Source organism: Parasteatoda tepidariorum, chromosome 4, assembly GCF_043381705.1.
Source record: "Parasteatoda tepidariorum isolate YZ-2023 chromosome 4, CAS_Ptep_4.0, whole genome shotgun sequence".
Lineage (NCBI taxonomy): Eukaryota > Metazoa > Arthropoda > Arachnida > Araneae > Theridiidae > Parasteatoda > Parasteatoda tepidariorum.
In genome coordinates, this window is record NC_092207.1 from 39,554,314 (window position 1) to 39,572,636 (window position 18,323).

The window sequence follows — 18,323 nt, forward strand, 5'->3', positions numbered from 1 at the left end:
TAATTTTAAGAATCCACTGTTTTTGCTATAGAGATGTTATAAACTGTCAAACATGTAATTTTATGTCTGAAAAGGATGCAGATTTAAATAGGGCAATAGTGGCAAATTGAGTTTCAGAATAAGTCTAGATCCCATCGTTGTCTAGAATCTCAATGTAACTTGAGACCCAGGAAAACTAAGTATCAAACCCACGTTTATCAAGATGAATTAATAAATGCTGAAATTTTTAGCCATCTCTAAATATTGGGACATACTGTGAAAAGAGGTGTCAATAAAGTTGAAGAGAGCTCTAATTGACTATCTCAGAACTTGAAGTTTTTCACGTATCTTAAGTTAATATATTTAATTTTATTTTTAGCCAGAGAATTTACTGTATTATAGTCCAGATGAAGATTCCAAGATCATGATTAGTGATTTCGGTCTCTCCAAAATGGAAGATTCAGGAATAATGGCTACTGCATGTGGTACACCTGGATATGTAGGTCTGTGAGATTTTCCATTCATGTATGATTTTTCCTCGCAATCTTGAATGAAATTAGTTTTCTTTCCGAATAAAATATTTTGTTAAGTCAATTGATGATCTATCTCCCAGTATATTCAGATAAATATTTGGTGTACCAGTTCTAAAAATCACCTGAACAAAACAAAAATTATGTTTTCAAATGTAAAAGAAATTAAATCTTAAGCATTACATAAAAAAGGAATTCCTTGAGAGTGATGTTAGACAAAATTTAATGAACTTCTGTTATGTTACTATATTTTGTCATTAACATATAGAGATCTTCTAAGTACAAGCTTAAAGGAGAAATAGGGCACATAAAAATTGACATTTAAATAGCAACTTATGTCAGCAAATGTCCTTGTACTCCACTTGGAATCCTACACATCATAAACTGGCTGTTCATCCCTATTTGAACTGGTACTTTTATTTATCTAAACTACCGTAGTTTTATATAATTGCATTATAATATGTCAAGATATTATAACATTGTAATTTGATTATTTTTAAACTTATCTTGCTGAGCTCACCAAATCATTGAATTATGATAAAACAGCATTCATTTGAAAATTAAATAAAATTGATTTAATTATTTTTTATATTTTAGTTATTTAATAGTATATGACAACCCTGTCTCTCGTTATGAGTCTAGAAAATAACAAATTTGTAACTGACTTGATTCTAGAATACCTTATTTTATGGAAAATATGAAGATCCATTTGTTTCATTAAATTATATAGTTACTGCCTCAATGTTTGTGATTTTTCCAGCAATATTGCAATGCAACCAAATGAGGATTTAATTTCATTGAATCAATGTACTTTTGAGAAGTCATGATAACAGTGCTTTAAATTTCAAATTTCTTGCATCTCAACATGTTTTATATTTCCATTATTACATGTGGGACAATATCTAAGTTTGTTTCTTGTTTCAGCTCCTGAAGTTCTTGCACAAAAACCATATGGCAAAGCTGTGGATGTTTGGTCAATAGGAGTCATTGCTTATATCCTGTAAGTAATGATTGATGTGTGTCTTGATTAGTTGTATCGTATAAATGAATTTTATTCATTACCTTGTGAAACCTCTCTTGTCTTCTTTTTTTTTAGTAGTAGGGGACTAACAAAAGGAAAAAACTTAAGAGACTTTTTGCCTATTTATCTCACTCAACAGAAAGAAAAGTATATTCCTCATTTTATAGTACAGTACAGAACCCGTTATCCGGAAATCAGAAAACCAAAAAACCAGAACAAAATTCGATAAATTTTCCTGCCATTTTTTTTTAAAAAAAATGCTTTTCCCTCATGAGATTTTAGGATTTTTCTTTCTTTTTTGAAAGATGTTTACCTTACCATCATTTTGGAAATAATCATTAGTGTATTACTTAATCATTTTTTCTTCTTTTTAAGATTATTTCCAAATATTTTTTTTTTTAGTTGGGTTTAACAATAAAAAAAAAACGGTTTTTTGTAGCGATTCAGAAAACCGGAAAAATCAGTTATCCTGAATAGCGATGGTCCCGATCGTTTTAATCTGTTTCCTACTGTATTTTACAATCTATCTTGCAGAATATTTGCCAGAGTAATCTGTTCAGTTGAACCGACATTGCAATAAAAAATTTTACTATCACATGAAATAGTTAAACTATCCATTGTGATAGTTATTCTCATTATAAAGTTATGCTTGAAATGAAACATAGAGTGTTCTAAACTTTTAATTAAACATTTTATTGATTAGATGGGAGGTTAAAATTTGTGCTTTAAGAAATGTTTGAATAAATTAAAATATTTTTCACTTGCATTTTTATTAGAATATAACCTATATTTAGACTATAACCTTATATTTTTGTTAAAATATTTTGATATAACCTATTAGAAATATGCTAAATTTATAATTTTAGCTTTTTCTATCGTTATGAAACACTATCAATGTGAAAGAATCAGGCATTAAAAAAAACTTGCACTAAATTTATAAAAATTTATCCTTATGCTCCTTTGTAAACTGGAGACGTCTGCTCTTGTTCAAGGCTGACAGCAGAGGCTTTTGAACAGGTCGTCCGCTCCCATGCAGTGCAATGTGCGGCTCGCAGTTCATTCAGAAAAGTTCGCAATTGCATCTTCATTAAGATTCCCCGTTATTTGACGCACTGTTGCTCTGCTGTTGGACTGGACTACTATGGCAAGTCTCCTTTCAGCATGAGCATTCAGTAGCCTATGGAGATTGCAAGTCTGACGTTGAGACTCTGCTTTTTGCTTCGAAGTCCACTCTCTGTACACGTTAATAACTGCTGCTGTCAAACTCTTCACAAGAGCAGTCGTTTTGCTGATACTGGTTGCAGCGCTTCGAGCTGGTTGCAGCTGTCTCACCCCCTAGTGGCAACACTGTTACGCAATAGCTCATTATGCATAAAACTGTCAAGTAGTCATAATAATTTGACTTGTTTTTTTAACTTTGTTAAGATTTGAGAATTAGCATGTCCTTCTTATAAGTGAACATATCTCTTTAGCGAATATCTAAATTTGAAAATATCCTTGTAGCAAATATCTCTGCCCTAAACCATGTATCCATTTTACTAAGAATTCTCTAAATTAAATTTTCACACAAGAATAAAATATCTTATGCCTAAACCAAATATTTCAGCTTAATTATTAATAACATGATTTTATACAAGAATTTCCATAACGAAGACTATTTTTATGAATAGGTTTATGGTTACTAAAACTCTGAATATGACTGTGCTGAACACAGATGAATGTTGCCTCGCAAAATGCCCTAGTCTGTTTGCAGAGTAGTAAAAAATTTCGCCTTGCCGGGTAATGACAGACTAATTCAAATTTGGCCGAGTGCCAAGTAATTTCCTGGGTACCCAGTATATCCGTGGTTTTAAATTAACTGTTATATTATATTATACTTTTCTTTCATTTCTCTCCTTTTAGTTGTATTTAATTTTAAATTAAATTTTAATTAAATTTTATTTAAATTTTATTTAAATTTTAATTAAATTTTATTTAAATTTTATTTAATTTTATTTAACTATTTTTGAGTAATTTTTATTTAAATTATTTTTGAGTAAATTTATATTATTACTAGTTTATATGATTTGAATTTGGTTTTAGCTGCCTTGAGCGCTATTCCAATTTGAATTAATGTATTTAAGGTTGTTTTCATTTTTACCTTCTATTTAATTAATTTCACTTAAGAATTTGAATTTACGTTTGGATATACTATAATTATATAATGAACTTTAAAATATGATTAATCATATGATTTTGAAATCTATTCTGCTGATCTTAGCTTTCTGTTTAATCTTAAAAACTTTTCTATAATTTAACAATTAAATTTATTACTCTTAAAATTTTGACTCTAATTTTTTCTTCTTATTCTCAAATAATTGGGAGATGTTTTAAGTATTTCTTTCCTCTCTTTAAATCTTTTTAGTAAGTAAAAATCAAGATTTAAAAAATATTTGTTCCGTTGTTCAAAATTACTAAAATTGAACATTAAGATTTTTTTTAAATTGTTTTATTCCAAGTGAGCATTGATCCTAATTTTTCTCATCCAATATGTAATAAAAAATAATCATTTATCAAATTTGTAATTTATTTTATGATACTTATGTTGATCTAATTTGATTATTATTTTTTAACATTTTAATTTATGTTTAGCGTAGTTTGCTTTTGTTTCTTTAATTTTCTTTTAATTTTAAACTTAATTTTACTAAACACTTTTTAATGAAAACGGGTTTTCATTAAAAAGAAACTTGTTTGATTAAAAAGTTTGAAACACATTTGTCAAAACGTGTTAAATCATTTAAGATAAGTTCAAAATTTGTGTGTTTTTTTCTTATTATTTAATATTTTATGATTAGCTTCTGTTAAAAAAAAATTTTTGAAAAAGATATTTTGGATTTTTAGCTCAAAAGTCTAAAAATCACGGAAAAGTTGAGAAAGTTTCTTTCATATTTTTCCCAGATTCTTTTGTTTGTATGTTTTTAAATCCTCTTGATATTTTTAATAATTTTTAAATTTATGTTTAAAGCCTTTGTGGATACCCTCCATTTTATGATGAAAATGATGCCAATTTATTTGCACAAATTCTTAAAGGGGAATTTGAATTTGACTCACCATATTGGGATGAAATTTCAGATTCAGGTATTAATTTTCCCTTTAAATACACTACTTGTTATTTATGTTCATCCGTGCTTTTCATTAAAATGTAATTAATTTTTAATTAAGGCAATTTTTTTTATTATCTATGTGCATGGAATTTAAATTTTTCTGTATTATTGCAGTTTTGTATAATAAATCAGCTTTTCTCCCTGCTATATTTCAGAAAAATGATGGTAGTTTCTCTGCATTTATGTCCAGGTCCTTAATTATAAAATTGAAATTGAACATTTTCTAGTGTTACTTGAAATGTAAATTCTATTTCTAAATTTTCATTCTAATAGGTTGTAATTTTATAACTATGCAGAGAAATATAAAATTTTAAGCTCAGCTGAATATTGAATGTAGTTTGTATAATTGTCCTAAAAGAAAGAAAGGGAAAAGTAGATTTTAAGTATTAGTGAGAATGTTAATGAATTCATTTAACTTAAATACTTCATAATCTGTAGTTACATGTAAAAAATTGCTCAAATTAAGTGCAATTTTGTATAAAAGGACCATTATAATATTAATAGAATTAAATACAAAATGCATATTTAAGAATCGTGTAGGTATGTTTTCAATGTAAATAGGATACCATTTGTCACCTTAATAGGTTTCTTTGCATCTTAATTAAAATACATTATATTTCAAACTTGATTATTCATTTATTTTAATGTATTATGTTCTTTTTTGTTTATCTGACAGCAAAAGATTTCATTAGACATCTAATATGTGTCGATATGGAAAAAAGATACACGTGTAAACAAGCATTGGCACATCCATGGTAAATTCTATATTCTTAAAATTGAAATACGATCTATTTAGTGTACAATATTATCTCTTCCATTTTAATCTTAAAACTTGTGATTTCATTTAGGATTAGCGGCAATACTGCTAGTGACAAAAATATTCAAGCCAGTGTCAGTGAACAGTTGAAGAAAAATTTTGCCAAAACTAAGTGGAGGGTATGAAATTTTTAGCAACTTTTTAATAATTTTTTGTGTTTAGAAATATAATTAATATGAATATTGCTTTTGTATTCATATTAATTTCATTTTCTCTTTTATATAGTTTATTTTATTAATTTCTTTGTCCCTTTTATATAGTTTATTAATTTCTTTGTCCTTTTTTATGATCTGGTCATATAGTTGAAATCAGTATATCCGAGAAGAAACTTTTTTTCTTTGAAACTCTTCAATTCTGTCTTCTTTTTTTTAAATTTTCAGCTAACTTATTTTAATTCAAGGCATAGATTTATAAAGACTAATTCAATTTTCAACTTTTTAAAAATGTTTGTATAAAATACTAATAAGTTAAAGTTAAGTAGTAATCTTTAAATTAAGGTATTTAGTTAACACTTAATTATATTAAATTGTTATATCAATTTTATTTAGAAAACATTAATGTTTCATAATTTTAACTTTAATTAAATTTAATCAACTAAACTTTAAAAGTATATATTTAAAATACTATCAGCTTAATTATTATTTTGTCATGCCATTCTTATTTCTGTTGTTTCATGTTATCTGTTCAAAACATAAAGCAGCCTTTAAAAATACATATCAACATACAGTGACACATGAATAAAATACAAGTGATTAGATGAACAAACAAGGTAACGTACTAACAACTACACATCATAGAGTCCTGTGCGAGACTCCTTTTCTAGAAAACTTACATTGCAACTTTATCAAAACAAAAGGAGAGAGAGCTCTATTAAGTCTCTGCCTTTTAAACATCGAGATTCAACGTAATTGACCAATTACAAGCTATACTGAGCATCTTACATAAATTATCTTTACAAGCAGGTAAAGAGTTGAGTAGTAACTGGCTTCAACCCATGAGAAAAACATTTTTTCATGAGCGCAGTTTGTTACCACTCCTGATGAACACCTGACATTGAACTTTTATGACATCAACCTATGACTTTACAAAAGGACTGACTCTACAAAGCAACGAGCATAGATTCGACTGATTTGACGCGATTATCAATCATATTTCCAACAGAACTAACCCACATTTGCATAACATGGTGAGAAAAACCAATAAACCCTACCACGGTTAGCCTGGTGGCAAGGAGACTCTTGACATCATTATAAAATTATAACATCAGCACAGTGGTCGGTACGAGCCAGATGCAGAATTCGCATCAACATGCCATCGCTGGGCTTCAAACTCTGGGTCATTAAGAGGCGTGCATTCTATCCAATGAGCTATCATGGCACAACTTTTAATATTTGATCAGGTTCTTCATATTTTGCACTCCTTATTTATGTTGTTTATATTTACAGCAAGCTTATAATGCCACTGCCGTGATTCGCCAGATGAGGAAGTTAGCAATGTCAAGCACTGGGAACTCAATGGACAGCAGCACAAACCTACTCGGAACTTCCTCACAGGCTCTTAATTCGACAGCTGGAGCAACGTCTCTTTCCAACAAAACACCTAGCAGCACAGCAACACCAACAAATTAGGTTGTTTATTTATGATATGTATAATGAAGCAGTCAAGGACATATGACTGAGGGTTATTTGTGAAAGAGAAAAATCTGACTGAAGAGTTATGCAGACACATATTGCTTCAAACTGCATGCCCTTGGTGTAATTTACATTGTAATTTAACAAAAAATATATATATACTATAAATATGTATACATACAGTACTATGGAGGCAATGGAAATATTAGGAAATCCGATTTTTTCCCTCTGAATGTACATAAGAAACAATGCAATACTACTAGTATTTTATTTCTTGTTATCAACCTTTCCTTGCCATTTGTTTATGGGCTGGACACAATTTTAATACATTTAAATTTATTTACAGTGTTGTGAAGAAATAATGTATTGTTCTGACACTAACCGAGTGGTTATGTAGTATTTCTAATTATATACATAATTTTTACCTTATGAATTTAATCGCTGGTTTCATCAATTAAATTGAACTGTTCTTTTTAAAAAGAATTTGATTTTATTCATGAAAATAAGCTTTTTATCATCTTTTTTTTATATCAGAGCCTTAGATCTTGATAAACATGGGGACAAATATTATTTTATTAATGCCCTATTCTGCTCCAATTGTGTTGAAGCTTTTTAGATAAAAACTTTTAAAAATGACGTAAGAAGGTTTTAAGATGAAACCCTTAATGAAAGGTAAAAGTTTGAAATTGCTAATGTTATCTGCTGGGTTTTTTTTTTCTTGCTGATAATATTTATGTATACAGTCTTGTGTAAAATGGATATATACAGAGTTATACTACGCTGTTACATATGGAATTGGGTTATACTTTCCAGAAATTATTATATTGCAAATATAGTATGTATGAAAAGTAAAAAACACACAAAAAAAGTTAAACTTTATGGGCATAAAGATTATTCTGTTGTAAAATGATTATGAATGTGCAATGTGTTATTGCAAAATTGCTTAAGTAAGAATAAGAGTTTTTCTGATAATAATAATTAAAAAAAAAAGCTCAACTGAAATTCCACCAGTTGGTCGAAAATGCATTTACTTTGCTATATTTTTGTATTATGAAAGAAAACTCACTTCTTACTAAGCATTTTTGTAATAGTTATCAAGATTCAAAGTAATATAAAAACAATAATTCAGGTTGATTAATTTTATAATTGTCATATTAGTCATGCCTAAAATTCTTCCTTAGTCGTGATTTGGTGCATGACCACATCACACATACACAGTTTACGTCATAGAGCAAATGATGGTAGTGATATCCCTATCTCTATACAATGCTCTGCAACCCTTCAACTGTGAATAGATTTTTCCTGCCCTGGAACTTCCGAAACAGTACACTAAAATGGATTCTGATAATCTGAGATAGTTTAGAGAATGAACACTACTTTTGTGAGAGGTAATCTTTCCTGTATCAAGTACTGCAAAATCTGTAGATGATAGACCAGTTGGAAGGCCAGACAAATTTGAGAAAAAAAATCACATTTAGTGGATTAATGCAGTTTTTGTGGGCAGGTCCAGATGGATATTGGATTTTTCAAAGTAAATGCATTTTTAATCAACTGGTGGTTTTCAGTAGAGTTTATTTATTTTTTATAGTTATATTTAAAAAAAATCCTGATTCAATCTGTACCTTTCTTTCACGACTGCATTTTTCTAATATAAATACGTAATAATTAAAAACTAAACTGAACTCAGTGACGCGACTGTCCCTGGTGAGCCATATGCCTACTCTGTTCATCTTAGTTTTCTTGACCGTGGGCTCTGGGGTGCAGAGCAGAGATGCTCCACTTAGGTTGTCAGCCAAATGCAGACACCCAAGCATGCTTGGTATACTCATTTTATCTACCCATTGAAGGGATCGGAGGCTGAGTCAACTTTGCCCGATCTGAGGATAGAACCTCGAACTTGTGGCACAGAAGCCTGACCTCTCAGTCGTTGGTATCGCATAATATATATATTAAACATTGTGTTCTCATTTATTTCTTGCCTTTGATCTCAATTATTTTATTGGTCTCATCATGAAGACAAGATTTTTTAAGTATAAATGCAGTTTAATTATTGCAAAAAAAATATATTTTGTAATGTTTAATTTTTTTGTCACAAATATAAAATTTAATATTCTGTTTGATAATTATATGGCTTTACAGTTGTACATTTTCATTGCATTTAATGTACATTTACTGAAAGTTTTGTGTGCAGTCCATAAACAATGTACTTGTTTGTGTTTATAAATTTAAAATATACTGTAGAATATAAAAATCCCAAGAATATAAAACCTGGGAGAGTTGAATTTTTAAACAACCATAAATATAGTGATGCATATATAAATATATCTATATATAAGGAATTCAATGCCATTTACTATTTATGAAAAGTTCAGCTAAAAATATCTATTTTATTTCTATGTTCATTTCAAATGCTGCACAACTGTTTTTTGATGTATATTGTATCTGTGATGTAAAGTGTGTTCAAGTGCCATTTGCCACCCTAACTTGTTTAATAGAAGGTGGATTTTATTTTTAGTACTGTGTAATTGAAATTTAATTCTCAGTAATTGTTAGTTGAATTTACATATTGTCTATAAAAATGATTTCTGGTTTTAATTTTATTAACTATTTCCTTGTTATGCTGTGTAAATAAAATATGAGTGTTAATTCATATCTGGTTCTTAAGTGGAAAAAATTTAATTTTGAAATTAGCCATAAGATTTAACAGTGTCTTTGAAAGTTCTTTTCTCAAACAAAATAAATTTTTTTTAAAAATCGCAGTTTAAGTGCCTTACGTTCGAGGCAAAGCTATAATTAGCTTTATATATACTATTTGGCTATGAAGAATTATCTGGGTTTTAAAATGGACAAATAACTTAAATATTTTAAAAGTGATGGAAAAAAAATTTTAAAAATCACCAATTTGTAAAAGAATTTTACACCTGAATGAATATCATTAAAGATCAATTAATAATTCTTAATTTTTGCAAATTTTTATGAGTATCTTCCTAAATCTTAACAAATTAGATCGAAATTTTTTTTTCATTTTCAGAAATTTGCTTTATATTATCATTTTGCTCCATTTTCATAATTAGCCAAATGGCGCTAGTTAAAAATAAGCATCTGTTATATCTGACTTATCTGTTATAAATAACTATTACAAACTCTCAATGTTATATAAATGGTATATCATGTGCTAAAAAGTGTTATTTCATATGGTGTCAGAGCCGTTGGGCGTGGTAAGATTTATCCCTTAGGAATTATCTTTTTTAAAAATAAAAAAATTACCCTCAATATCTTAGATAAATTAAGAAAATTTTCATGAATTATCATCGATTTAAACTCATAGGTAAAATAAATAAAGAAATTATTCTTTTTGTAGATGTTTGGGAAATTGTAAAATAATTTTTTTTTTTTTAATGTGAAGTTAAATGAACTAGTGTGACTTTGTATTTTAATTTAGTTCCTTTCATATTTGAATGCTAGTTAGCCATATCATGGTCAAAGCCTTTGGAAGACAGCCTTGTTGTTATTAATTCATGCTTATACACAAAATGTGTATTATTATGGTGATTTTTTTCAATAAGGAACTCTTTTTCTTTATGTGCCCTTCTTTTTAAACAGCCTGAAAGCAACCAATTTTCAAGTTTAAAACCATATCATGGTAAGCCAATGAAATATTTATTCAGTTAAGTCTTTAAATCGAATGGTATTTTGTTAAGTCCTGATATTCAATACATTCAAATTTTTAAGCTAATTTTCCAAAATTCACAAAATATACTTCTTAATATAATCTTTTATGTTCTTCTATTCTTGTTAGTACTTTTTTAGAATTTCGCTAAATTATTTTGATGACTAAAGGGAATTTGTATTGATCAATTTTTTGTGGATCAAATGAATTATTTAATCTAATTTCAGAATATACAGGATAACTTAACACTTAAGGAAGGAAGCTTTTAGGTGTAGAAGACCACTTTATAAGAATTGTGAATTGTATTGCAACCTATGACTGCAAATCCCGCAGAACTAAGGGTGCTTCATTATCATGGACTGTCTGTTAGCGTGCATTTGAACCGGTATTTTTATTTATATAATTTTGTTAATTTTATTTTTTCTAATGAGAATTGTCAAAAATTGCTCTCAATAGCCTAGAAATAACTTTTTTTATCATAATTTAATAATTTGGCGAATTGTGTTGTAGAATTATTCCCGTCAAGGGTTATTGTGCAATTCTTTCATCTATCTTCCCTAGTATTTTGTTCCTCAAATTTTGACTCACTCTACATTATTGTTAAAAGGTACCAAGTCACAAATTTTATGGATATCATTCTAGTAGCTTAAAATTTTATATATATTTTTTTTGATCCCTTCATTTATGTGGATGCCTTTCCTATTCACTCTATTTTGGTCTTTCTCATGTATTTTAATTCAAACTTAATTTATGACATTAATTTTATTACCATGAATATTTAATGTTATTTGAGTTAGTTTGTTACAGTTTAATTCTTATTCAAGCCATCAATTCATAAACATCTTAACGAAAAATAATTTTCATCTTAGGTTTCAGTTTCATTTCTGGTGACTTTCTTTCATTTGTTTTTACTCTCATATCTCTTTGCGTTAACACTCATATTTTAATTTCACAATTTTAATATCATGTAAAACTAGAACTTTCTTGTTGCTAAATTAGGTTGTTAAGAAGTTTATTGCAAATGTGATATTAATTGTGCAATTATTTTAATGTTTAGTTTAGAGTTTTAAAACTTTAGTGACACTAACATACGTAATCTTAGTTTATATTTATCTTTGGTTTTAAAGGTTGTGAAATCTATTTATAAATTGTTATACTGGTATTTCTTCAATATTCTAAAATTTGCATTTTATTTTTTGCTTTAAAAATAATGCTTACTCCAAAAATTACTAAAATGAAGCTGTATCTCTGTTATCATTATAGAAATATTGGTTATTTTCAAAATGATTATTTTATCTTCTCCAGTACAAATGTCATTTTGATAACTTTTTAAATCTCTCAGAATAAAAAAATTTAGTTAGAGCTTTCATTGCTGGCCTATTTAAATGTTACAAATATATATACTTTTACTTTTTTTTTTCAACATTATTCTTTTTTTGTAAATTTTATTATTATTTTTTAACAATCTCTCCTTATAAATGGACTTTTTTTAGTTTTTCCTTTCTTTATAAGTATTGTAATATTTTTTCTTTAACCACTTTTAATCTTATGCTAAGCCCTGCGCCAAAATATTAAAAGATGACTTATGAATTTTAAAAATTGACTCATCATTATTAAGGTGTTACTGGCATACGTAAATAAAGTTTCAATGGTCTTTAAAAAATATTACTCCAAATAACTGCTTTAGCTCTAAGCAAAAATATATCATGAATTTTAAAAACAAGCTTAGTTTGATTTGAAAAAATATAATATTAACTCCCTTATAATTTTTTTGCTTTTTTTTACTTTTTGGGTGCAACTGGCGCAGGTCTTGAATTCATGGTAATGCTGATGTGTATTGTGGTTTTTAAATCCCTGCTGCTTATATAAAATAAAAGATGGAGAATTGAACTGGCATCTCTGATAGATTAAGTTTTAAACTTAAATCAAACTTACATTAAAGCTTATATGCAAAGGATATTATAAGTGATTTCAATTAATGACCCATGTGCACTTGTTATATAAAAATAGTTTAAGTATGTCTGATTAACTTCTAATATTTGGTACTCTATAATTAAAATAGTGCTGTTATTTCTGTTTAATAGATTAAACAGAAATCTTTTGCTTTATAAATTGTTTTGAGAAGTTAACAAGCTTACTGGAATTACATTGTAGTTTAGTAGAAACAGAAGAACGTGAAAAACAATATTAAAGTGGTTTATCGTTAACCCTAGATAGTTATAAATAATTTAGTGTAACTCTGTAACTTATCATTTGGCTCACAGGCAAGAAATTAAAGTATATTTATCTTTGTGTTTCCTTTAGTCATGTCAAACAAAATAGTGTGGGTTCAAGAAAATATTTCTTAATTTTTATTGAAATAAAGTAAAGTGAAGGAATTAAGAGTTTATACTCTTAATCCTTCGATGCAAGTAGGACAATGGTGTCCTTTTTTTACGTTTTGTTTCTAACGCTCTAATTACAAGAAAAAATATATTTATTTTGGTATTTAATTAAATATAGCAGTCTTATAGTTACTAAAAAAAATCTTAAATCATTGGAATTATATTTGTACTAAAATTTAAAATCCAAAAAAAGTAGTTTGAAAAGAAGAAAAAATTATTCATATTCAAAAATTTGTCAATAATTGATTTCGTAAATTAAAGTAATTTCAGTAATGAATAACTATTTCTCTTAGATCAATATAACTACAAAAAAGTACAATTTTGAAAAATTATTGTACAAAGTGAGATTCATTTGGCTAATTTTACCTTTCACATCGCAAAGACACCTGTGTTTCATGCTATTTTTCATTAAGATAAATTATTAAAATGCTTAATATATTTTTCACTTATTTTGACTTAAATTAATGAAAAAATATGAAAAATATGTTTAATAATATTCTGTCACAAAGGGTTAAAATGTTAATAAATTTCTCAGTTATAGAGAGTTAAATAAATGTTTAGAGTTATCTAGGGTTGAATATAACTATCTTTATTTAATTGTGTTATATATTCTTTGCAATTTATATAAGCATATCATAATATCAATTGTAACACCTCTTGTGACGCTTTGTGTATACTATAAAATAAATAGTGGAAATGATTTGCATGTGAATGATTTCAACTGTCAAAATCACAGTTAAGATTGAGTGCTTTGTAATTATGTAAATAGAGAATTTCTCTTCCTGGGTCAAGCATTGAATTTATATGTTGCACTCATTTGGTGAGAAAGCTAATGTTCATATCCCTGAATGTCTGTGAAAAAAAATATATTGATTTCTTGTGTCATTATTTCACATGTAATGTATTTTTACACATGAATTTCGCATTGTTAAGTGCCAGTGATGCAATGCTCATGTTATTTTGATACATAATCTTTTTTTCCACAGATGCCACCAAAATGTCTTAACTGGCAATTCAGATGCGCTCAATTTTTTTACCCAAATCTTTTAACAATCGTATAAATGTTACTGTATGGTTATTCAGAACCCTTGAACTCACTTTTATTTAAAATTTCCTTCAATAATTTCTTTGTATTTTGGCATGCCTGTCCTATGCAATTTCCTTGCACACTTTTATTGTCGATGTGAAGTATGACCAATTAGTTTTAAGATGTGTTTGTCATGACACTCTAACATTTATTATTATTATTATTTGTGCGTAGAAGCTGTCTTTGTACACCTAGTTGTGAAATATGTTTTGTTGGAGTTTTTTTTTAAGTTTAATGGAGGAATTGTTAAAATTTACTGCATTGTTGTGTATCATTTCCCCCCTTTTGAAAATTTAAACTCAAGCGCTTAAAATTATAGATATGTCTAAAAAAAATTTTAATTCCTTTTTTTTTAAGTAAAAGAGTTTTTATTAGTTACATTAAAATGGTTACTTTAAATGCACAAATAGTTTCACACTTCTTTATATTTTATTGAATTAATACTTCTTTAAATTTAGGAGTATTGAAATTTACTTCATTGCTGTGTATTATTTCCCCTTCTTAAAATTTATGTCCAAGTACTTCAAATAACAGATTTTTTTTTATTTTTCCTAAAGTTGGGTAAATTTTTTCATTGATAGTGTTATAAAGTGGTTTCTTTAAATGTACAAACAGCTTTACACTTTATTATACTACATTTAATTAAATGTTTTAGTTTATAATTTTATATTGCATTGTAATGTATCAATTTTCCTTCTTTGAAAATATACTAACGCATATGTTTTAACTTATAGATGTTTCAAAAAATGTAAAATCTAACTATTTTTATTAAATGGAATTAATTTCCATCAACAATACTTCATTTTAAATGGGCAAATAATTTCGCACTTAAATACATAATTTTTTTTATTGTTGATCATCGAAAAAATATATAATTAAATTGATTTACGGTTAACTTAGAAATATAATAAAATGTTAATATTTCCCTATAATTCGAAGAAGCTGTATTTTTATGTTTTAGTCTATAAAGTATTTTCTATTTTTATTATTAAGTATTGGATTGAATTTTAGTATTATTCATTATTCTTAGTTTATTTTTATGCAATTAGGAAAATATATTCCTGTGTATTTATTAAGTTTTAAATTTTAAAATTTATTAATTTTTATTGTTTTAAGTGTGTATATATTCGTTATACCATTTTTGTTCAACAAAAATTTGTAGTGGTGGATTGTATTTTTTAAAAAGAATTTGACCCCTCAACTTTTTGTTGATATTCTAAAATTCAATAAAAATCCTACATAAATAATACTTATAAAAAAAATATCTTTTTACTACTGCAAATTAAAATAAATTTAATTTTTTTTCTTTTGTGTCTATTCTGAATTCACAAACTTTCGATTGCTTCTCACACCTATTACTCTTTAATCCTACTAATTACTCTTTAAGAAATAAAAGCATACAAACTAGCTGAATGTAAAAGAATAAATCAAACGTCCCCAAAATTAAATTGCAATGCTTGTTTTTTTTTAAAAAAAAAAACTTATCCATATATTTTTACTGAAAACATTAAAATAATATTTATTTCAAAACTTAAAATTTTTTTTCAAATACGTTTCATTCATTTTATTTTATATTATTGTTCATTTCTATGAGTGTACAAGANTCTTCTTTTTTTTTTTTTTTTTTTTTCTTAAAAGACGTATCTATATATTTTTACTGAAAACATTAAAATAATATTTATTTCAAAACTTAATTTTTTTTTTCAAATACGTTTCATTCATTTTATTTTATATTATTGTTCATTTCTATGAGTGTACAAGACTATTTATTAAAATGCATTATTACCAATATTGTTTAGCAATATTGTATTGGGTAGGGGTTCATAAACGAAAATGTTTTTCATAATCGCCTTTTGACTACACAACTTAAAGAAAGCTTTAGGTGTATAATGTTTGTAAAACTTTTTAATTTGAAACTCTTATTTACCAAAGTTTTTTTTTAATTATTGAAGGAAGGTCTATTATTACATGAAATTGTAAAATTCTTGCGAAAAATATCCGAAATATAAGGGTTTTTTCCTTTCTATTCATGCATGTATATTATGAAATGTTGAAATTACTCATATTAAAATTACATTTATCATAAACCTATTCAGCGCTGTGCCCTTTTTTTTAGAAAATGAATTTAAAAAGTTCCCTCTGCTGAAGAAAATTTTTAACAATTTTGAGCTTTGACTATTTTCTTTTCCAAACTGCAATATGTCATAAAGATAATGTTTTTGCTCTTGTTTACAGGCAGAGACTCTTCTGCTTTTGATTAAGTGAGCGGGCATTTTTCGTTTGTAACACTGTATTGGTTCAAAAAAATCAAGAGCCATTTTGCTATCTATTTTTAAGAGAATTAAGGGTTATAAGTTCATGTCTTTAAACTTAGTGTTTTAATGATAATAATTTAACAGCACAAATTAATCTTTCATAAAGATATTACATTACATATACAGAAGAATTATGCGCATGTTTGAAACAAATCCCAATTTTATTGAAGTATAATTTGTTTTAAGGAGAAAAAAAAATCATTTGATTTCGGTCAAGGTGCTCGCAAATTTAAGTCTCAAATCAATTTGATTTAATTTATAATATATACTTAGGCAATTTTATGTATAATTGAGTTTTCTAAAAGGAACTCTTATGCATAATCTGAATTCAATATTTCCTCTTTGAGATTTAAATTTTAAAAAATAGACTATTTTGTAAAAAATATGAACTTTTCTCTGATTGATGCATTTGTAAGGCAACTGTAGTAGTATGTGCCAAATCTCTTGAATAATATTTTTAATGTGAAATTTAAAAAAACGATCAAACAATTAAAATTGTAAAATTTCTATTAAAAAAATCAATAACTTTTTAACTCTAAAACTTTAAATTTTAAAAGAAAATGTTATATAAGGTGGTAATAGCATACAAAACTGGCCAGTTTGTTTTTGTATGTTTTTTACAAAATTTAAGTAAATTATTCTTGATAACTAATTTTATGTAAATTCGATATTTTTCTCATACTGATTGGAAATTTATAAAATTTTTTGTTCTTGTTAACTTAAAAGCTATGATGCAATTAATCTCTTTATAGAAGCTTTATATTTTTTTAGCGCATATAGCTTTAAATAATGCATAGAAATAAGAATTATTTTATCCTTTTAATGTTTCCTGAACTCAAACTTGGTGCAAGAAATCATTTGAAAATTATATTGTTGCAATTCAAAATGATTTTTTTTTTTTATTAAAAAAAAGTTTTTAAATATATTTTTAAACTCTTGAAGGAACAAAACTTTCTTCATTTTAAATTGAAACTCTTCTAGAACTATTTTTAAAGTCTGTAAGATCCGAAAATCTTTAACATTTATAATTGTCTGATATTTATTTCTTTAATATAAATTAAATTTTATAACTACAGGAATATAAATTAATTTTTGTTTAAGATTGAATCAAATCGATACAGACCAGGAAGCTTTATTATAAAAAAATCAGTGTTTTACTAAATATTTTTAGCCTTTATTTCGATTTAATATTAAAAATAAAAATTCTCATAAGATTGCATCTAGTATTTCGGGCATCATATTAATCTTCTAACTAAATATATTCCAGTCTTTGAATAGCTAGGTGTAGCTTTTTTTCTTTCTTCTAGGCTCTCATAAACTCCATTTACCTTAAAATTATAGTAGTTTCCTAAGAAACGTAATTTATAAACATACTCCTATTGGTGTTTATCTTGCAAATGTTTGAAATGAAAATGATTTATTATTCATATGAAAAGTTTTTGTGTCGTAGGAGGAGTAATTCTTTTTTTTCAGTCCTTATGTATACATGTATGACTCTCACATATAGATTGAATGTTATGTCTTCCTGCTTTTGTTACATTCCTTTGCTCATTTTGTCATTTCAAAGCAGTGTACAAATAAAACGTTCCTCCACTGTTATTTAGTCTTCTTTCTGGTGTTATTTTTAATTTTTATCTACGTAGAAAAAGTTGTTTCAACAGAAATAGATAACAGTTAAAAGTTTATAAACGGCGATCTCCAGAGAAATAAAAAAATAATAATAAAACGCAGAATAAAGGCTAAAAT

General features: G+C 26.7%; 1 protein-coding gene across 1 annotated transcript in view; it reads left to right on the forward strand.

Annotated features, from left to right (window-relative positions):
* Positions 1-9,764, forward strand: part of LOC107443193 (Calcium/calmodulin-dependent protein kinase I) — a 32,231-nt gene extending 22,467 nt beyond the window's left edge. The window contains exons 6-11 of the mRNA XM_016056982.3: positions 359-482; positions 1,434-1,509; positions 4,535-4,647; positions 5,350-5,428; positions 5,522-5,609; positions 6,936-9,764. Of these exons, the coding sequence (XP_015912468.1) occupies positions 359-482; positions 1,434-1,509; positions 4,535-4,647; positions 5,350-5,428; positions 5,522-5,609; positions 6,936-7,118 (663 nt within the window). The 3' untranslated portion in view covers positions 7,119-9,764. The remainder of the gene's footprint in view (positions 1-358; positions 483-1,433; positions 1,510-4,534; positions 4,648-5,349; positions 5,429-5,521; positions 5,610-6,935) is intronic.
* The last annotated feature ends 8,559 nt before the right edge of the window (positions 9,765-18,323 follow it).